Here is a 23,648-nt window from a genome sequence, read left to right on the forward strand (position 1 = left end):
TTGTTACAGTAAATCACTTCAACCCACATTCGACAGTCAGTGAGTGTACTGTATATATAATGTCATTAGAGCTTCTAGAGAAACTGTTTTACCAGTAAAAAAAAAAAAAGAAAAGAAAGTGACACTCTGTTTAGCTTAAGCATAATGCGTAATGGCATTAGTACACAAAATAGAGAGAAGCTGCTGCTCTTCTCCTTCATTATTGTGTCCCTGTCAGTGCCAGGCCGACACTCTGTGCACTGTAAATGTCAGAGCTTTGTCATAAGTAAATTATTAATGGTGACACGCTGAAAAGCCGTTTTCTTATTCACAAAACCCTGTGGCTGTTGAAACTTATTGAGAGAGCCTCGTTTCCATACCCACTAATAGTGTTTCATTTCATTCAAGTTGGTGTGCTAGTTTTTTCCAAACATTGTGTCAATACAATATTTTCCATCATCTGCTTCAGGTCCAGAGGCTCTCGTTTAAACACTGAGTAGCTGGTGTTGTTTCTCCTTGTTTAGTCACTTCTTATTGTTCTGTCTCCTCAACTGTGGATTGTAAGCTGTCTCTGAGTCACATCAGTAATAATATGATCTGACTGTACATTTGTCCAGCATCATGCACAAAGAGGTTGGGTGTGTTGTAACCAGGGTTGGCGTCAATTATAAATGTAATCACATAATTGGTAATTAATTACACTTATGAGGTAATTGTAATTGAAAAAATGTGTTGCTATTGTAATCATAATGAAATTGTAATTAAGTTCAGATAATTGTCCTTGTAATTGTATTGACATAGAAATTATGTCAAAACTATCATTTACAGTAACAATTTAATTAAACGCAAACCTGGGAAACCATGTTACAGTTCTATGGCGTATACATACGCAGTTATCATAAATAGTGAGGATGCAGTAGGCATCCTTCAGGCATCCTAGCTAATGCTAGGCTACTGCTAACGATACACTATAGCTATTGCTAGGCCAATGCGATTGCTATGTTAATGCTAACACGAGGCTAATGCTATAGCTAGGTTCATGCTAATGCTCGGCTAATGCTAACGCTAGACTAATGCTATTGTTACACTAATTCAATTGCTAGGCTAATGCCAATGCAAGGCTAATGTTAGCATTCAACTAATGCTAACGCTAGTCCAATGCTAATGCTAGGCTAATACTAATGCTAAAGCTAAGCTAATATGATTGCTAGGTTAATGCTGATGCTATGCTAATGTTAGGCTAATGGCAACGCAAGGTTAATGCTAACACTAGGCTAACGATAATGCTAATTTTAATGCTATTGTTAGGCTAATGCTAATGCTAAGCTAATGGTAAGGTTAATGTTAATGCTAGACTAATGCTAGGTTAACGCTAGGCTAACGTAGGCTAATGCTAGGCTAATGATAGGTTAATGCCAACTCTAGGCTAATACGATTGCTAGGTTAATGCTAACACTAGGCTAATGCTAGGCTAATGGTAATGCTAGGCTAAAGCTAATACAGGCTAATACTAATGTAAGGCTAAGGCTAACGCAAGGTTAATGTGAATGCTAATGCTAGGTTAAGGTTACTGTTAATGCTAGGCTAATGCAAACATTAGGCTAATGCTAAGCTAATGCAGTGCGATGCAGGCCAGCATCTGTATCCTCACTTGCATTTTCTTCAGGAAATGCAAATATTCTAGTTAAAATGTATTTTATATCAAGTTTATCTAACACTTCTCATCACTATTGTTTTACCATTTAAAAATATATCTAAATCAAGGACTATACTGACAGAAAAAAGACACTCACACCAACAATATTAATACCAATATTTTGATGGATTAGGAAGCCTAACAAGGTAACCAAGAGATGAAATACAAATAAGATTATTTTTTAGTGCATTTTACAGCTGATTTAAGACATGGGTCAAAAATGACGGGTTATTATAAAAGATGTTAACAGAAAGCTAACACAAGTTAAGTTTAATTGAATTTTTTATTAAAAGTTCAGTAATTGTGATTAATTGAATTTAAACTTTAGTAATTGAAAATGTAGTTGTAATGACTTTCAGGGGGAAAAAACAAGTTTAATTTTAATTGTAAGTGGAAAAAACCCTATGCAGTCAACGTAATCGGAATTGAGTTGTAATTGAAATGGATTATTAAAGACATAATTGTAATTTTAAAATGTAATTGACCCCAACCCTGCATGTGGCACCCATTTTAGTGGTAGGTCACTTAAACATTATTTTATCACCCACTATTTTAAGGTATGCACATGTTTTTCCACATTTTTAGCTTGCTTGTGACTAAATTCAAACTTCTTTTAATAGAGAAAAGACAGTAAATAAATAAACTACACTTCAGTTTACCAGTAGCAAAAAGCTAGCTAACAGTAACTATATATAGAGACTCAACTAGAGGTAGAGTTGCTAACCATTAAAATAAGACTTGAAATTGGCTTATTGAAGAGTTTTTAATTTAATTGAAATTTTCAGATTTAATACCAGTTTGCCGCAATTTCAATTACTGTATCTTCGTCAATATTTTCCCTATTGGAAAACGTCCAAGTTCCTGAAAGCTAAGATGTTGCACTTTCCAATTATTTATGATTTATTACAGTAATGTCAGCCACACATGTTAATTAAGCCTTTGAAAGAGCCACTTTGTGTGGCGACAGCATCAGAGACAGAGCAGAGAAAAGAAAACAAATACCCGCAGCTTTTGTTTCCAGAAATGTGATGGTTTTAAAACCGTACAGAAGACAGCTCCTTACGTACTGTATTGCTTATGTCAATTACAACAGAGGTTCTCACCTTGTGGATTGGGGCCACAATTTTGGTCGTACACCCATTTTCAGTAGGTCACAGGCAAAAAGCAAAAAAAAAAAAAAAGTGCCTTTTGCTCTTATTTTGAAAGCTCTCTTCCAACTCTGACAACAGAAGTTCAATTATAAAAATTAGAACTGCACTTATTCTTTGATTTTCTTGACTGCTATAATAGTGTGAATATCCTATGTGTTATTTTATTCTGTGATAATCTGCATTTTCTCAGCTCTAAACTTTTCCCTATTTACAGTTATTGGTATTGAAGTTGAATTTTTTTCCCCACAAGTATGGCTCATTATTTGAAGGGGGGTGTTATTTGAGAATTTAATAAGGTTTATTAAAGTAAATGGTGATTTTTTTTTTCTTTTTCATGAGGTTGGCATATCACAACTGCACTTTTTTTTGCACTAGTACTAAATTTTTTTGAAGTTTTAATTCACTGTGCACTGCTATAGTGTCCTTTATCCACATTAGTCCCAGCTCCCATTAGCTGCGATGCATATTCTGCAAACAATGCTATTTGTTTGATGACTAAATAGTAATTGGTTAAAAATGTCATAACTTGTGTTGTCACTAACATGGTTGATATGCTGAATTACAGTAATGCAGTTTGAGAAAAACACAACACAAAATGCTTTCTTACCATTTTCAAACGGTTAAATGTTAAAAATGTTTGCTGCTGAATCTCAAAGAGGAAGAGGGATTTCTTTCTTCTTCAGCGATATAGATTTTTTTTTGGTTCTGACAATCATTCATGGTGTTTGACTTGACTCAGCGCTGGTCTGGGGTGTGAAATTTAGAGCTGTGCTGGGCAGAAGAAGGAATGATGGTTGAAGTGCAAAATAAAAAAACTGGCACAGATTAAGTAATCAGAGTAAAGGATGTAAGAAAAAAACGATTCAGCAATATACTGCAATATTTCACCGCGCGATTATTATATCAATCCAAAAAATAGCCAAATAGATTTTTTAATCATGTTTTTAACCAAAAAAAACAAAACATTTAATTGCGCTAATATATGGTCACTAGGCGTCAGTGAACCACATCAGACCTTGTTAAACGACCTCACTACTCAATGCATTTTAGCTTGGAAGTTGATTGCACTTCTTCTTTTTTGTTGCTGTGTACACTAGTTCAATTCTCTACTACTCTGTTATTCGTAAACGGATCGGGCTGAAATTTGGTAGGTATGATCTATGGATGTGTATGCATCGACGCTCTGAGCCCGAAAGTTGATTTCTCATTTATTTCCGAGTCAAATATTATGATGGTTGGAGGAACCGAATCATTGGCACATACCAATATATAAATGGGGCTCATTACCCCGTACGTGTCACGGGGGCGCCAGGGGCCCCATTTTTCAAATGACTACTCCTCCGTTAGTTCTAGTTAGATCAGAATGCAGTTTAGTATGAATACTCTATGAATGAATAGCTCTTTTTTTGAAATGGGGCCCGGGGGCCCACCCCCCAAATTCTGGTAGTTTCCAAATTTATGGGAACATAGTCATGTGATATATCGTTTCAAAGGTAATTCAACGTAGATTACAATTTTACGTCCCACAATTTCATTTGTTTTACTCGGTGGAACCGAGTCATTTGACTTAAAGGTGCAGTCCGCAACTCTCAGATCCCTGTCTCCCCCTCCCTCCCCGCTGCTCTCTTGCCCTGCCTCCAAACTTTCCAAAGTCCCTCCCTCAGAGGAGCTAACAAGCTAACATTAGTCCGACAGCAACATCACAGTAATATAACATGAACTGTTTAAAGCATATTACTGCAGTGCTTCTCTCTCTCAATGTGCACTCATTTCAGCAGCAGCAGCAAATCAAACATAATGCAAATCAAGCAGCAGTAATTACCTTTCAAGCAGAAAAGTCACCAATTCCATCTTCTACTCCTCCAGCCCATACACTGTAAAAAAGACGGCGCTCTAGCTCCGGGAAGGGGGCGGAGACTGTGAGCAACAGCTGTCAGACAGCCCATCAACACTTAACAGAATCAGAATCTGGTGTTGAAGCAAAAGGTAAACTTTCTTGAAAAGTTTGATAAACATACACTTGTTTTTTATATTGATACTTGAATTACAGTTACCATTTACTTTTTCTTGCAAGTTAAAAAAAAATCAAATCAATTGTATTTCATGCCATTTTGCACTTGTAAGGAGGAAATTTGTAATTATTGATATCTCGATATTTTGAGGTGTATATCGTCTTGTTTAGTACAGTGGTTCTCAACTGATCTCACCCTAGGACCCATATTTTGCCATGGTCATTAAATCGCGATCCATATAATCTTAATCTATATATTTTCCTGTGAAACATGCATTTCACAGCATGCCTGTCAATAGAAAAGTTTCTTTCAAGATAAAAGCCCAACATGAGAGATAAAGTATTCATTTATTTTTGACCAGCTGTCCGCGACCCATCCAGTACAGGTCCACGACCCACCAGTTGAGAATCGCTGGTTTAGTATCGAGCTATATCGGATTCATGGCAATGTACACTCCTAATTAAGAGTAATTTGCATGTCCTTTTATCTTCATTATTATTGGCTCTATGAAAACACCATTGTGTGGACTTTGAGATCATCAAAAGTTTACTGGGGTAAAACTATTTATAATTAGGCACATGCAAATCTTACACCTTCTAGTTGTGAGGTAGCATTACTAATGAACCCATGAACCATTTTTTCTACAGCCAAATGGTACATATTTTTTTTCTACCACAGAGGATCATCTGTGTCCCCATTACTTTCCCCCCATTTTTTAAATTCAACCCCCATAAATGTTACTCCCATACATCTCTGGCTCTTGCCCTGCTTTGCTGATGCCAGCCACGTGTCCTGAGGGAACTGTCTATGAAATATGGCTTCTGCTGTTTTGGTTCACATGCGACTACAGCCTGTTCCTTTACTTTCTAGTGGGCATTCGGAGAAAGACATGTTAACGTTTTAAGGCATTGAGTTAGTGGGTACATTTGTACATCAGCCATTGTTAGTTACCTAATATTTAAATAGCATTAATCTCCTTATGGACAGTAATGTTAAAAGAAAGGGATAGTAGCATGTATCAGTAAAAAAGGGGTTATATAGCCACATACATATAAAACAAAGCATCTGCAGGCTTTTAGATTTCTTCTACCCAAGCATCATGTTTGATTTGATTCTTAGTTCCAATAAAAATGTTTCTTTTTTCAACCTCACCCTTCCAAACAATGTTGAACAATTTCATACCGTTTTTCTTTTTCTTTTCTTTTCTGTTTTTTTCTTTATACTCCAACACAAAAACATTAATGGGGTCAAGTATTGATGGGGTCAAGCCATTTGTGGAGTAACGAGGCTGGCCTGACCTCAACCAGAAAGTGTCAGAAAAAGCATAAATGTCAAACATAATTTTTGCCTGACACAATGTGTGCTTTTATTAAGAATACTTAAAAAAAATATTTTAAAAAATAATTTAAAAAAAATAAAACTTTAAAACTGTCAAATATACTTTTACATGGCCTCTCTTTAAAATTATAGTGTAAAAAAACAAATAAAGGAACTCAAATAAATCACTCTACTTAGAATCACTTTAATTAGTATAGAAAAAGAGGTTTATCATCTGAAACAAAGTCTAAAAACAGTTATATTAAAATAATCCTAGAGCAGCTAAATGAGAACGCTGCATGTGCTTCACAAAATGCCCTTACAGTCGTAAACGTAGTGAGGTAAACCAGACGTTGCTCATCACGTTTCTGTGAAACTCTTACACCGATCCCTGATATTAAAGCCATTTAGCACAGAACGCTGTGTGACCTGTCAACCATGTTGCACAACCATCCACAAGTAAATAAAGCCAGTGTTATGTAAGCACAACATGTAGATTTCTGTTTAAAAAAGAGACAGAGAAGACTATAATTATTTTTTTTTTTGATTATCAATATGTGCTTCTTGTTGTGTATGTTTTTCCCAGTGGTATTCGTACGACAATGGTATGCATGTGATTTTTTTTTGTCGTTGCCATTAGCAAGTAAATACTCAAAGTGGCTGTTTTTTTCCCCAGTGCTATATATCATTGCTTATAATCATAATATTAATACTCTATATGATTTTTAACGTTCCCGTGACCCTGAAAAACAGTAACAAGCGGGTCAGAAAATGGATGGATTTTGAATGTGGTTTCCTTGGATTCTGTGCACTGATTGCTATAACATGGCCTTTTGTCAGTGCCACGGTGAAGTTGTACTCAAGGTCTAATAGGAGCTGGGAATATAATGGCTAGAGTACACATGTACATTGGATCCTTGAGTTCTTTTCTCTATATAAATTGCACCATCATGATTTTGTTGTTCATGTATTAACAGTAACTAGATGTTAAAGCTAATATATTGCATGTAGTCTATATAATTTGGCTTTTATAGCATTTTGGGCCTCCCTTTTTGATGTGTTCTCAAAGTCATTTTAGAATCTATTTTCAAGTATGTAAATATTCATGTTTTACCCTTTGGTTCTTGCTAAGGTGTTCCTTAAAGTTGGCTCTGTGCTATAACCAAGCAGTTACCAGTTTTGGTAAACCGGCAAAATGTATATTAGGGAACACCAATTAAACATTAATTAGTTGTTTATTAGCATGCAAATTAGTAACATATTGACTCTTAATTAGTCATTATTAATGCCTTATTCTGCATGGCTTTATTATACAACCAGTAAGCCATTAACTAAGAGTTTTCCCTGAATAACCTCAGAATTATTGTTTATTAGTAGTAAGTAAGAAAGTTGTTGTATGTGAATTACAATCTCAATATCTTGCATCAAATCACGGCAAAGACGGTGCAGATTGCAGAAGGTGGTGCAATTTGGTGAAGGCAGGGTGGCAAAGGCGGTTCGGCAAAGGCGGCGCGGCAAAGGTGGCGTGACTAAGGTGGCGCGACTAAGGCGGCGCGACTAAGGTGGCGCGACTAAGGCGGCACTACTAAGGCGGCGCAATAAAGGCGGCACGGCGAAGGCGGCGCAATAAAGGCGGCACGGCGAAGGCGGCCCAACAAAGGCGGCACGGCGAAGGCGGCGCAACGAAGGCGGCGCGACGAAGGCGGCGCGACGAAGGTGGGGAGACGAAGGCGGCCCAACAAAGGCGGCGCGACGAAGGCGGTGATACGAAGGCGGTGAGACGAAGGCGGTTCGGCAAACGCGGACGCGGCAAAGGAGGCGCAACAAAAGCAGCGCGGCGAAGGCGAGGGCCGTTTATTTCCGCATGCGGCTATATTTTTTGTTCTTACCATCTGCTCTTTTCATTGTATAAAAATGTGTTGCTGCAACATGTGAAATTTCCCCTCTGGAGATCAATAAAGGTATTCTATTCTATTCTATTCTATTCTATGTTATTTTTGATATCCTTGTGGGACTGCATGATGTTTGTGAGTTTATTTTTGAATGCCTATGACCAGTATACAACACATGACACAAAATGAATACATTTAGATTTTTTACTATTACATACATTATGTATATGTAAGCAACTGTATGAAAATTATAATAATGATAATGCATTGGATTTAATTCATTGGAAAATACACACAACTAAAGACAAAACAAATATATAATGTGTATTTACAAACTGACTCTATTAATGACAACATTTTATTTATATACTGTATATCCATTCTTGTCTAATGTGAAAACAGCCCATGGTTGTACATCTGACCTGAGTAGTGTACGTACTAAAACTATCTGCTGCGTGTGTGTTCAGACATTAAAGTCCTGACAGTGCAATGGGATGAGCTCATCAATCACAAATTCACCGTCTATTCTTTTAGTCAAAGCTTCCCATTTAAATATCAAAGATAAAGCTGCACTGCCCTGTGGGTAAAATGCTGTTAGCTTATTGAAGCAGATAATACCTTTGTAGTCAGGATTTCAATCCACTACTAATGCTTTCAAGTGCGATGGGTTTTTAGCAGGGGAGCCTTGGCTGTATCTAAATTGCCTTTTTGGCCTCAAGTCTGATCACACATTGGCATTAGTAATATGGACAGCTCCAATATCCTTCAATTTGTTGTAGTTTGTTTAAGACACTAAGGAATGTGTTTAGGAGAAACAAACCAAGTGTCCTTCCTGCAAGTCAAATGGAAACCGAGAGTTTTGCAGCTGTGAAACTCCTGTTGCTCCAAGTCAGAGTTTATTTGATGAATGAATGGGAACAGGGATGCTGGGTAAGCAAAATGAGTCCTCATTCATTCTCAACTCAGTAGCAAATTACAATTTCAGTGTCCTGATTGTGACCCCTAGTGGAGCTACTGAGAACTGTTAGAGATTTCTCCATTAGACATAGGGAGGTGTTTCACTAGAGAAATAAAAAAGGAATAAAATAAATGCATAAAGAACTGGTTTCATGCATGCACTTTGCAGGGTTTTCACAAGAAAAGAGATGATATATTATATTATATATGGGTGTAAGAAAAAATTGATTTGGCGATACTGTATATCGCAATATTTCACCTCGCAATTATATCGATCCAAAAAATGTCCAAATTGATTTTTTTAATCATGCTTTTTAATGAAAAACACATTTAATTGCGCTAATATATGCATAGCACGTAAAAGGCCAGTCACTATGTTTCAGTGAACCACATAAGACCGTGTTAAACTACCTCATTTTATTTTCATAAAACATACGGGGCACTTTTATAGATGTATGTGGTTATTTTAATAAGAAGAAAATAATTTAAGATGTGAACAGAATCAGAGTTTGTTGTAGACGTTTAACTTTTTTTTGAAAAATGTAATTTGACAGTTTGATATATAACAAACCCTTTGTTTTTGACATTGGTACTTGAATTACAGTTAGTTACCATTTACTTGTTCTTGCAATTTTAAAAACTGAATTAAATAGTATTTTATAACATTTTGTAGTTGTAAAGGTGAAATTTGTAATTTTTGATATTTTTGTGATACTGTATATTGCAATGTATATCGTGTTGTTTAGTATCGGGGTATATCGAAATATATCGTATCGTGGCATGCAAATTGTGAATCATATCACATTGTCAGATTCATGAAAATGCACACCCCTAATTATATAATATTATTATATAATGTTCATTATTTATTTGTCTTTAATCAAATAGGTATATACTGTATAGGTCGTGATTAGTGTTCAGAAGAACCTTATGCTGAGGACAGATATACCTGCATATAATCAAACTTCTTTTTATTTCCCTTTTCTCCACTATCCAACACTAGGTTCAGCTGTAGGAATACATTTAACTTTAAAAAAAAAAAAAAAAAACTGTCGACATGTTTCAAAGTTGTTAATAATTTTTTTCCCTAATCAATCGACCCCCTGGTAATTATTGCTGACTGAGAAGAGGTTGGTGTTGTGTGATTTATTTTATGTAATCCTTGTTTGTACTTGAAATCATGTTCTTAAATTGTGAAAATTTCGGCTGCTAATACAAAGAAGTTGTCAGATGTGTATTTATTTTCACAACCTCGCTTTTGGCTATTGGTCATAAATTCTAATGTAAAATGTTGAATCACAGTTTTTAATTTAATGGAAAATATGTACAAGAATAATCATCAAATAGAAAAGACAATCATTAAATGAATGGTCTAGAACCTAGGTTCCCAAAGTGGGGTACGGGTACCGCACTTTGTACTAATGCTAGGTTAATGCTAAGCTAATGTTAATGCTAGTTAATGCTAATATTAGATTGATGTTAATGCTAGTTAATGCTAATATTAGGTTGATGTTAATGCTAGTTAATGCTAATATTAGGCTAATGCTAGCTAATGCTAATATTAGGCTAATGCTATGTTAATTCGATATTGATGCTAATGCTATGCTAATGCTATGTTAATGCTAGCTAATGCTCACGATAGGTTAATGCTAGTTAATGCTAATATTAGGCTTTTGCTAGCTAATGCTAATATTAGGCTAATGCTATGTTAATTCGATATTGATGCTAATGCTATGCTAATGCTATGTTAATGCTAGCTAATGCTCATGATAGGTTAATGCTAGTTAATGCTAATATTAGGCTAATGCTAATATTAGGCTAATGCTGATATTGGGTTAATGCTAATGCTAGGTTAATGCTATATTGATGCTAATGCTGATATTGGGTTAATGCCAATGCTAGGTTAATGCTATATTGATGCTAATGCTATATTGATGCTAATACAAGGCTAATGCTATGTTAATGGCAATGTTAGGCTAATTCTAATGCTCGGCCAGCACCTGCGTCCTCATTTTCTTCATAAAATGCAAATATTCTAGTTATATATTATTCCTCAACAGGATAGGTAACATTTTCACTGTTGGGCTACATTGTATATGACATTACATTATTATGTTTATTTAGTGTGCAGGAGTAGGGCGTACATAGCTTCAGGTCTGAAGGGGTACGGGACTGTGGAAAATTTGGGAACCACTGGTCTAGAACTTGTAAACTTGTGAAGTGCTGTATGTAAAGTTTTATCATAAAATGCTCTTTCTCCTCCTTCTGCCCAATTATTATCCTCACATGACAGATTTGTGTGATCTGAATTAAATCTAACCTTATAGCTGTACTTTCTATTCAGTTTCTCCTGATGATTGAACTTAAAATGGTTTGGTGATGTTGTACCTTGGTTTGTCACTAGATGACGCTCTGCTGCAATAAGTGACAAGGTTTCCAAAATAGCCCTGAGATGTGTTTTCATGTTCGCCCTGTGGTTTTTATGTAAATTCCATTTTCTCTATTTCCCATGAGATATCTGCTACTGCTATGTATTTGCCCTGTGACAGACTGATACAACCCTGTACAGGATTAAATCTCTATGGAAGATGAATTATAATTTTAGGAATAAATCAAGCCCATAGGAACAATCTAATCTAATATTTCATAAAATGTAAAGCCATACTTTTGTTTTGTAAACAAAACATACGTATTTTCTCAAATAGCTCATGACAAAATATAACCAGTGCTGCTTTAACAACAACAAAATATGTTTCTTAATGTGAATAGAAAATATAATATTTTAACATGATTTGATTACATGGTATATCCAAATAGCAACACCAAAATAAAACTACTAGCAAATTCACAAGTGGGACATTGATAACAATTATCTTTAAGAGTAAGAGCTACAGTATATACATTTATCACATTTCTTTTTACTGGGTTTTTACCTATCCCAAATGGTGGCCAATGTCCAAATTAAACTTACATATTTTTCTCAGGCATTCTAATGGACATTTGTTTGATTTCTACCAATTTGTTTACTTGTTAATTATCTGAATTTTTATTTTTTCAGATTTTTATTTTCATTTTTTTTTTTTTGGTTTTTCATTTAATGTTGAATCTTGTGGTTAAACTTTGATTCACATCTATATTTCATCTATTTATTTACCATTTCACACAGGTGCCGGTATTTGTTTCTTTTTTCAGCATATTCATCTCTGTCAGGTCAGTTAGAGGCGTAAGGTGTAATGGAGGATCCAATTGCTAGGGAAGGGTACAGCGTTAGAAAAAAAAAAGTCAATTTAATAAAACTGAAAATTGCAAAATATCATTTAAAAAAAAGAATACCTCAGGGCAAGGACTGGGCGATTTTGCCTCAATAAAAAATCTTTGATTTTTTAAAGAAAAACTCAAGTTTCGATTTGATTTTCCATTTTTTTTTTTCAATGCACTTAGAAATTACTGCAGACATCAGATATATTGTCAAAAGTGCAACTTTATTGCTGTGATTGTCCTCAAGCTTTAGAATGTATAGAACAATCCCAAAATAAAGAGTAAATGAGGCTCTGTCATTCAACAATTTCAAGCTTTAACCAAGGTTTAGGCAAAAGTGCAACAGCAACTTCACAGTAGCTTCAATTAAGAAATCAGATAACTATATATTTTATAACATTATATAACATTACAATTAAAAAAAATGATAAACCCTTCCTTAGCATCTCAGCATAGTGCGAATAAAACATTTTCTTTTAAAAAAAAACCCCTCAAATTTGAAAATAAAATTGTTTTTATCTACAAATTCGATAAATCGATTAAATCGATTTTTTTTGCCCAGCCCTACTCAGGTTATAAACCAATTCCAAAATACTAAAGTACTCACTGGGAAAAATATAAACCTAAATACCAACCAAATGTAGCCAGAGACATAAATGTTGGACGATCCACAAAAATGCAGCAGCAAACAGTGCATGAGCAGTCGTTAAGATGGGCATCACCTGTGAGAGAGCAGAGGGGGAGACATAGCTCTACACTTAGATACTGACAAGACAGGGGGTGCAATACACAAGAAGGAACTATAACCACAACAAAATCAATCTGGAGTCGGAATAAAACATGATTAAAAACAAAACAAAACAGAACTCGTGCTAAAAAAGAGTAAATGGGTACAATTTAACTTTAAATAGAACATTTCGGAGCGTGTTACCACCCATTTCAGCCCTGACATTTTTCATGTGGTAGTGATGAACTAGAACAGCGATTCTCAACTGGAAGGTCGGAACCCAAAAATGGGTCACGGACCTGTACTGGGTGGATCGCGGATAGCTGGTCAAACATAAATAAATACTTAAAGCTGATATTCGTAGATTCTGAGAAATCTGTTTATGTATGATTCTTTTGAAATGCAAAAAAATACCTAACTCGTCTTTTACTATGGTCTACTGCCGTTGGTCATTCATATATATTAAAGTATATAAGTCCCGCCTTCATCACATAGACCCCTATACAAATAGAAACAATCACCGAACGGCGCCCAGCCAATAGGCTTCGACTTCCTGTTTTTGAGACTGTCACTCAAAGTGAATGTTGAACTGTGCACGGAAACAAGGCCGCGCGTCATAGCAAACAGGTAAATATGATTTAGGCTCTTACCTGACCCATAGACCTATATCAATGCGACCCGATGCAACCTTGTTATGTTTTGCAATATGCGTGCAGAAAAGTAGAGGCGTGGCTTCTGGTAGATTGGGAGAGGCAGGGGGAGGAAGTGAAGCTGTTTAGCGCGGGACATCGAGACGTTTCTCAGAAAATCCAGATATCAGCTTTAATATCTCTCATGTTAGACGTGTCTTTTATTTTGTAATAAACTTTTTTTTTGACAGGCATGCTGTGAAATGCTTGTTGCACATGAAAATATATACATTTAAGTTTTAAAAAAGATCTTTTTTTTTTTTTTTAACAGCTATTTTTGAAAAACTACTTTTGGTTGGTTGAATTCTAAAAAAAAAAAAAAAAATCTGGTTCCCAGATGAGACCAGTTGAGAACATTTATGAACGCATCTGTCATTTGCCTCAAGCCTAAAACTCAATTACTCATTTTCTATTATTCACTGTTAATCAACTGTTGCTTGTAACTTTAACTAATCTGAACTCAGTGTCTTTGAAAGCAGGTAAACCACGTGCTTCTAGAAGCAGAGACAATGAGCATTACCCAGCTCCTTGCAGAGGCAATGATTCTTAACAAATGTCCTATAAAATGTGAGGTTACAGCGGCCTCGCAGGGCGGGAAGAAGGGCTGTGTCAGTGTGGTTGCTAAGAAACAAGTAAAAGAAAGCCAACAGTGGAAGGAGAAGGTGGGCAAAAAAAGATGGGGGAGTGAGGCTAAGACAGCTGTAGAGATAGCAGGAGGGTGAGCAGAGTTAGCCTGAGAGAGGCTTGGCAGAGAAACCTATGCCGCAGGGTGAATCTGTTTCATCACATTTCCTCCAGCCGTTGATTGGGGCCAGCGGAGAAAAAAAAAACAAAAACAAAGAGTGCTGTTATTTTCACACTGTGGTAATAAAGGCAGATGCTCCCTGATTCAGCCGATCCCACATGTAATTATTCCTGTTTCTGTGATCAAAACATCCATGCAGAAATTGAAAATGATGGCTCCTGTACAGAGCGGCATTAACACACACGGACACACACCATGGTCCTCTCATGTTCCAGCCATTAACATCTCAATGAAGCTAAATATAGTCCAGTCCCTCGTACCCCTTCATCTCTACACATCAATAGGTCTGTCTTTGTCCTCTGTCGGTCTTTTTGAATTTGACCCAAACTTTCCTGTCTGTGTCACATTAAATCCAACCCAACACACTGCTCATTTGAATGGCAAGTTAAAGAATCATTTATAAACCACAACAAGTCCGTTTTAATGCAGTCTTGTGGAACGTTTTTGCACAATTTCAGAAACCACCCTTAGATTGCTTATGTGCTGTCAACGTAGAACTTTTTATGCAATATTAACTTAAATTACTTAAAGCAGTACAAAAACGTTTTTAAAATTGACCTTTTTTAAACCCAAACAAACTGCGACACAGTAACGTCATGAAACGGTGACCCGGAACCGGAAGTACCGCGCTCAATACCGCGCTCTCAATATCGAGAGGGAGCCATAATCTTAAAATTAAAATGTACGTTATGCAACACCAAATTACGCCAAAATAATGGATGCACGCATTTGTGGTATTTGGAAGCCATTGACAAAGTTTCAGGTCGAACAGAAACCGCGTCGAGGAGAAATTCGCTCCACAAACACACACGCACGCACGGCACGCTCAATACCGCGCTCAATACTGAGAAGGAGCCGTAATCTTAAAATTAAAATAAATGTTTTGAACGTTTTGCAACACCAAATTACCCCAAAATAATTCTTGCTCACACTTGTGGTATTTGGAAGCTGTTGACGAAGTTTCAGGTCGAACAGACACCGCGCCGGGGAGAAACACACGCACACAAACACGCACACACGCAGACCTTTCCTGTATTATAGTATAGATCATCAATAACCCCAATACAGGTCGTAATTAATAACCCTGATACATGTAAAGCCACAAGCCCAATCGTGGTTCTCTGCTTCCTTCACAGCTTCTGGTGCTTTTCCACCTACAGTGCAGAGTCCAGGGTTGCGAGTATAGACCCCTCAGCACACATACACTTCTTCACCGTGTGTGTGTGTGTGTGTGTGTGTGTACAATAATCTGACAATGCTCATACAGTTTTACATTCACGGTCATTGTCCTCTAAAATGTGTGACTAAGCCTATAGACATTTTCCAAGCTTGAGAAGAATTGCGAATATGAATAAACAGCAAATATGTCTCATTCCTTTACCTTCAGTTACTCTTATTTTTGCCGCCACAGTGGAGCCTCTGGCAGTCTTAATTAAAAATCCAATCTCACTCTTCTGTTACATAACTCATATTTTAGGAAAAAAATTGTGCTCAGAAGGGGCTAATAAAAGTGTTTAGGCCTGTTTGGGGTGGTTTCCGTCGTACGAGCAGGTGCCCATTTACAGAGGTGATCACGTAGCCGTGCTGGGGAAGAAAAATTTAATCAAGCATTATCCCTCAGGGACACGCACAAAGCAGGAGAGGGGTGAGCTTGTAATAAAGGAACAAGATGCCTGAGTGTGTTTTAAGCTCACTGAGCAAACAGCACACAGGGACTGCTGGGACTGTATCAGCGTCTCCATGTTTAGCTTGATGTTTAGTGAGTGAGCATCATGTTAAATGCGAGTGAAGTGTGAGGACAGAGTTAATTTCTTCCCTAAAGCAATCAGTCCCTGTGGAGTTTTATTAGGACGATGTGCTTCTGTCAGCACTAAACAACCTGTTTGATCATCAATCATTATTTGATATATTGTAGTTCAGGGGTTTGGGATGCTGGAGCATGCAAACTCACCCTATTACAGGCGCAGACAGTGCGTACACACATTCACACATTTCATTATTTTTAGAAAGCTGACGTTAATGTCTGACTGGGGGATTAAAATAGGCAGCCTAAAGAAGAGCTAACAGGTAAGCGCTGCTCTAAACATGCAGTAATTAGTTTGCTAAAGCAATGTGTCTTTCCTTCATTTTTTTAAATGATGACAAACTTCAGCCTTTTTATAGCATACATAATGATGAGTTTGGTATGGTATTTGCTTAAGATGTGATGAACATGGTTCAGAAAGTCTGTTAGAAACTGTTTTAGTGAACTTCCTGTGCAGAATGGTGAGCCCATAACACAATTTTCACAGACAGCGTGAATCCTAAGTTGACATTTTTCCCATATTTTCAATCACCTCCTCCTCCTCCTCATATCAAACATGGTACATTTAAACTGCCTCTCACAATCTATGACATCAGCCATAGTTGAAAGATGTGGATTCATGGGATACGTCATTGACATTGGAGTAGGTTCAGTGCAATGATCAGCAACAATCAGAAGGAACATCTTGGACAAGAAGTTAAATTCAGATTGAAAAATGACCTTATCTCTCATGTCAACCGCAAACGTAAAGCTTTAATCTTGTTGCTTTTGTAGCTTTCTTTGTTTTTAGAGTAAACCATCCCTCAAGCTCCTCGAATAACGCGATTACAAGAAATGATCGATGAATTTTCTCTGCCTTGAAGCCTCATTTCTTTGAAAAAAAAAAATGAAGACATTTTTTAAATGTTTTTTTTTTGTGACAAATGCAGTTTTTCGTTTTTTCTACTTTGAATAATCCTTATGTAATAAATGTCTTTTTTCTAAAAACAGGAAAAGAATTGATTGGTGTTCTGTAATCAGTCTTATTCTCTGTTGTAAATTTAAAAAACAACTTAACTTAAGCAGTTACTCAATTAATCAATTAGAAAAATCAATAGAATATTTGATAGCATAACATTTAATTGCTGCAGCTCCAGAGCAATTGTTCACATGGTACGGACCACTCATGCTCACTAGTGACCAATAACTAGTGACCTCAGTGAGGTAGCATGCAAGACATAGATGGTGATTAGGTTTCAGTTTATATTTAGTTCCCAGATTGTAAAAGTTACGTCTATTTTATATTCCAACAGAAAAGTGCAGGGATGTGTGCTGCTGTGTTTCTTTAGTGATGGTCAGAGATTGTGCTGTATGTGTATAGCACACAGATGTCTGTGCTAATGTCTTGTTGCTATGGAGACTGTACAAGTTATGGTAATAAATAGTTAGATTGAGGGACATCACGTCCAAAGTTTCAGGTTCGGCTCATTCAGTGCACAGGTTACTGCACTTCATGAGTCCAGAGAGAAGGTCCCAGCTTTGATTCCCAGGTTGGAGCTGGAACCATTTGGGATGTGTTAAAAAATAGAAACAAACAGGAACACAAAAGTGAGATGTGGAGATGGCATGACTGCACAGTGTGTGTTTTGATCTGCTCATCCTGTACAGTAAAGCCCATCCCATCGCTGTCATCAGCTGCAGTTTCCTCTGATTAAAACGTGGTGACACGTCTCAGACACACATTCTGCAAACCCTGAGTGCTTTCAAATGCTAACATTAAAAAAACCAATATATAGAGTGAATACATCAATGTGGTTTTACGTACATACACAACTAGAAAACCAAAATGTTAAGTCTGAAGGTAGAGGAAAACAAAAACTGATGAGTCCTGTTAAGTCTAAGTCTGAACTAACAAAAAAGACATTATATCAAATAATTAATATAGCACGTTTTGTCATCAACAACAAGCATGTGTTAATTGTGCTGCTGACTAACTGTGGACTAACAGAATGCTAGGCCCCCCAGCGGCTGGATATCCTCTCCCCCTCTTCGCCCAGCCCACGTCCTATGTTCCGCTTCGTGACTGTGACCATGTGCTTTGTCTTATCTGTGTTTTTGTAGTTGAGAGGTTTTTACTGGTTCTGTACTTTGTTGTCCTTTTGGGAACTCAGTTCATAATCTGCTTTTTTCCCCCTCACCTCTCCTTATGTTGTTTTCCCATTTTTCATCTAAATACGAGCGCCTCCTATGCCCTTGGTGACCCACAGTTCTCCCATTCTTGTCTCCCATGTTATTTGTTACTGTTCTTCCATGATACTGAAATTTGTGTAAAGCACTTTGTGGTTTTTTTTACCTGTGAAAAGCGCTCTGTAAATAAAGATTACTTACATACTTACATATAATATAATATAATCTGGGTATAACCTTTTATTATATATATAATGAAAACAATAACGAATAATAATAGGACCAATTTGCTGTATTTAAAGTAAAAAAAAGTGCCACTCTACAAATAGAATGAAAAAACAAAGACTGACACTTTGTGCCACCAAATCATGTCATCATCTTAACGTGATGCTCACATTTGTTATTACAATAATAACTTTTCAGAGCTCCCATGCACAAACAATTTGACACTAATCTGGCATTTTAGTCTTAAACCAAAACTTAAGACACATGCAGACAGTCCTTTTAATGAAACAATTCTAACATTATTTTGAGTGTTTGGGGTTATCGACAAATTACGCATATATTAAGTAGCTATAATTAGAAAGGTTTGTTTATTTGTGTGAAAATAAAGCTTCTGACATGCATCTACTACAAAAATAGGAATCCCTTTTGTATTTCCAAGAGAAAATATGGCAAGTTTATCTTTAAGTTAAATTTAAGTTAAAGACATTTGATGTCTGATTTGCTACCTATTTCAAATGATGCTATCCTGTAGTAGTACTAGTTAGTTTGCCACCTTTGACACAAAGCCCATCAGTGCTGTGACATGGTTTACGCTCCAATTGTTCCACTCTTGTTTGTTTTCTGATCTCTTCAACATTACTTGACTAGGTTTAAACAAATGACATGATGACAGGTTATTCTTCTTTGCTCTCAATTGTCTCTTCAGGCATTACATTTGTCATTCATGTATAAAAATACATTGGCATATGTTAAGTGGCAAATGCTTGTCAAAATCTGTTATTTTTCAGTGCATTTGATGGTTTCACCTTCTACATCCATCAGGATGTTTTTTATATATTTTCTCCACGCGTTTGTTGTAACTCCCTTGGTGTTACGATCCAACAGGGTAATGATCATTTGCAGGCAGCGCACAGCACCATCCTGACTATTATACCCAATGATAGGGTCCGGACCCTGTAATTAGTTGAAGATGCTCAATTGCTGTCCGTTTGAGAGGTTTTTCTGGTGGGTGTTCTGCAACAGGTGTTCTCTTTTTTCTAGATCTGACTCATGACTGTCATTTGGTTATGTCTTGACCAAGCAGGAGATAAACAGAGACTAATGTGTAGAATATTTACCAGTGTCACCTAAAGAGCTTGAGTCATTTAGCAAAATTAAATAGACTACATTTTATCAGGTTTTTGCTCCTTGGAAAAAAATCACAAAGTAGGTGTGGAATATTATCACAAAGTGAGGTCTTGTTTTTGATATATATTTAATTCAATTTTGCCATATTTTTCTTTTTTTGAATACCTGCTAATGCGTAAAAAAAAAAAAACATCTAGCCTGTACTCATACACTTTAGGTTATGTGTCAAACTCGAGGTCTGGGGGCTAAATTCGGCCCGTATTAAGCATCCAATTTGGCTCACATGGGAAAGAGGAAATGACAGAGAAATCATGAATCATTGTGGAAATTATCAACTAATTAAATTGTAGATATCTCCGCCCCCCAAATAAATTCAATGAAACTCCACAGTATTGGCAGGGCTCACTGTTTTCTCATGCTTATATTACATGATGGCAGTCATTTTTAATATCTAATCAATAAAATAACTCTCTTTTTTTCCACAATTCTACAAATGTCCTTAAATTACTCCACAAAATTGCCCCAAATGAAATAAAAATTGGTCACAAAATCCTGCAGAGACTGATATCTGTGACTTTATATATATCATTTATCTACGGAAGTGCCAACTAGGACACAATAAAGTTGAAATTGCTCATTTTCACTGCCTGTAATTACTTACTCAAGATCAAACTGTTCTGTGTTTGTCACCCCTGCTTTGGGTGACAACTGTGTGAATGCTGGGTAGATACTGTAGCTCCAGGTGAAGCTCAAATTAGAGTTTCATTTTTCTTCCTCAATTAATTTCAGGTTTGGAAAAAAAAAAAAAAAAAAAAAATGTTTTAGATCTCACAGAACAATGATTGTGTCTAAGCATCATTGCTTCTACTGCAACACATCATTATGTGCAATATGAAGTTATTTTGACAATGGATAAAGCTTAACATGAGATAAAAATGTGGTAATAAATGGAATTATGGAATAAGACAAAATGCAGTTGAATGAATGTATTTAGGAGCAAGGGGATTGCATGAATTATTTTGTTGCTGGAGTTTTCAGGTTGTCTTTCCTCCAAATGTCTGGGAAAATGCATGGTAGGTTCATTTGACTCCTGTCTTCATTGGCTATGGGTTTCTAATTATCTGTCTTTGTTTTGTTTGTTTTTTTGGGTTTTTTTTTTTTTTTTTAATCTCTGAGGTAGACTGTTAGTAGCGTGAGCACCACAGCTCGACAAAAACAGGAATCATCACGACAAATGATTGATAGAAGTGGGGATCACATTTCTGGATTAAATATTAATGAAATAATTCACATAAATGAACTCTAGAGCTGATACATGGATGGAATCTAATGACTGTTGTTGTGAGTACACTTTTTAGTCACAGTGTTGTCAGCTCTGCACATGGTACAAGCTGACAGGGTTGGGCTGAGGTTGGAGTGACATTAGGAGACATGGCAGAGTCCCTCCTCCACTTGCACTGCGGGGAAAGGAGACGCTTCCACATATGTTTATTCTCCAGCAAACAGGATAAAGTGATGGGTTTTTTTTCTTCCTGAGTGAAAAATGTGGAAATGATCAAAGTTTGTCGTCGTGCTCTCAGGCAGCAGACATGCTGCTGTGCTCTGAATCGCTGATGGTTCAAACCCCATGGATCGTGTATTCCGCTGAGGAGGGGGACTGCTGGACCTGTTGAGCTCTTTCTCTTGGCTGTTAGGATAAAATCGGATCACAATGACACATTTACCACGGCTACATTTACTAAGGCGGATTTTTAAATAAGAAGTTGTGAGACTTTGGATTCGTGTGATTTTTACGCAGGGCGTTTTTTTTTTTTAAGGAGTGAAATTCCTTGGCTGAAATATTGTTTGTTAGAAGTTTGATCGCAGTGTTTGTGCAGAATTACCCTAAAACGGAGTAAAAGAGGAGAGACTGTGACTGTCGCACCGCGCCCTCCAGTGTCTGTCGGACACATTATAACACACCTCGGTGCCACTGGTGGTGTAATTCTCACCCGCTCCTTTGGCTTATTGCTTTGACAGAATGGCCCGGTTCGGAGACGACGTCCCGGGCTTGTTGAGTTCAGGGGATGGAGGCTCGGAGCGCAACCGGAACCGCGATGGAGCGGCCGTGTCCACAGGTGGCATCTCACCAGCCTTCAAGCAGACGAAGGCGCAGCGCGCCCGCACCATGGCCCTGTACAACCCCATCCCGGTGCGGGAGAACTGCTTCACCGTCAACAGGTCGCTCTTTATCTTTGGAGAGGACAACATGGTCAGGAAGTACGCCAAGAAAATCACTGAGTGGCCATATCCTTTCTGTGCTTCATGTTTGAAGTCTCAGTGTCAGAGAGGGTGGTGAGTAAACTGTTTCCAAATGGTAAACAAAGCACCAGACGACCAAACACATTCAGTGTTCTCAGTGCGCTGCAAAAAGCAAAAACAGTCCGTGCACATATATGTTTAGTTTCTCTGCCCTTTGATGTGAATCAACAGAAATAATGACACTCATGTGGTCATTTTCAGCACCATGGACAGCAGGCACGCACCATTCACAGAGATATTAAAGTGAGTTAATAAAAAAAAAAAAAAAAAAAAATATATATATATATTAAAAGTTGATCAAATATTCCAGGATTTTTCTATTACATCATTGTTTAATGAATGGTTAATTATTAATCTTTCATTCTGGAGAAGATGTCAGTGTGTTACAGGGCAGACATAGAGACAAATGGTTACATCCACAGACCTAATTATTGTAATACAAGCACACTTTTAAAAAGGCACAGTTTGGTCTGTGGGACAAAATAGGAAAGTAAGAGCGATGAATTACCAGGAAAACATGTAAACACATCACTGACACTGACTGAGGATTTAAAGAACATTACAAGAATGCACCATAACCAGAATATAAAGGAGAAACTAGTCATATTAAGTAGTTTAATTTTGCTCGATTCGATAGATAGGTACATGATCAATGTCCTTTGTTCTCTGATAAAGCAAGAAAAACAAAAACACTACACCAATCTACAGTGCTGTTCTAATAACCAATTTAGTCAGTAAGTGAGATCATGAAGCATATATCATGAAGTAACACAACATGAATCCACCCTGACAGCCTCTCCAATCAGGAACACAGGGCTGATCTGGGTGAGATCAGTTCACCAACTTGTTTTTTATTATTATTATTTTTAACCAAGGCTCATTTTACCAACCAGTCATTTATAGGCTGTGAGGGTTCTAGTTCTTTTCTTTCTTTCTTCTTTTTTTTTTTTTTTTTTTAAACTAGATTGACCTTCTTTGGTTGAGAAAAAAGTCATTAGTGTTGCACAGCTCCCAGCCTGGTTTCTGCCTTTTGAATATTGTGCACCATTTTCCTGTTTTCCAAATAATAGACTTGGTGGAGGCCTGACAGCGTGCTTGGGTTACATGGACCTTTCTAGTCTAACACTAATCTTCATGGCTCCTGCTTCAACACACCTGAAAGCATACAGTATTTGCACGTAGAGTTACATTTTTTGGGAATATGTTTTTTACATAAGGCTAACATTAAGCTGTCATTAGCATGAATAAGGTGTCATGAAGGCTTTCATTAAGTGTGGTTTGCTAAAATATGACACCTTTGGAGCTATGTTGGAGTTTTTTGGGTTAGGTGGAGGGATCTAGTGGGGTTAGGTATGGTTAGGGGTTAGGGTAATGAATGGTTAGGGTTAGGATAACAAACGACACTTAATGACAGCCTTCATGACACCTTGTTATGTAAAACTTATTATGTAAAGTGTTACCCATTTTTCCTCTTGCAGTGGAAATGAGTTATGGTACTGGTTATTATGATCATTATTAGAATTATTATCATATATTCATTT

The 23,648-nt window shown here is 36.9% G+C and overlaps 1 protein-coding gene across 6 annotated transcripts in view; it reads left to right on the forward strand.

The window, feature by feature from the left end:
- cacna1ea (calcium channel, voltage-dependent, R type, alpha 1E subunit a) overlaps window positions 1-23,648 on the forward strand; it is a 108,478-nt gene that overhangs the window by 29,302 nt on the left and 55,528 nt on the right. For all 6 annotated transcript variants that reach the window (XM_028445243.1, XM_028445247.1, XM_028445244.1 and 3 more), the window contains exon 5: window positions 21,826-22,092. In XM_028445243.1, the coding sequence (XP_028301044.1) occupies window positions 21,826-22,092 (267 nt within the window). The remainder of the gene's footprint in view (window positions 1-21,825; window positions 22,093-23,648) is intronic.

This window comes from Gouania willdenowi, chromosome 4, assembly GCF_900634775.1.
Source record: "Gouania willdenowi chromosome 4, fGouWil2.1, whole genome shotgun sequence".
In the NCBI taxonomy this organism is placed as follows: domain Eukaryota; kingdom Metazoa; phylum Chordata; class Actinopteri; order Blenniiformes; family Gobiesocidae; genus Gouania; species Gouania willdenowi.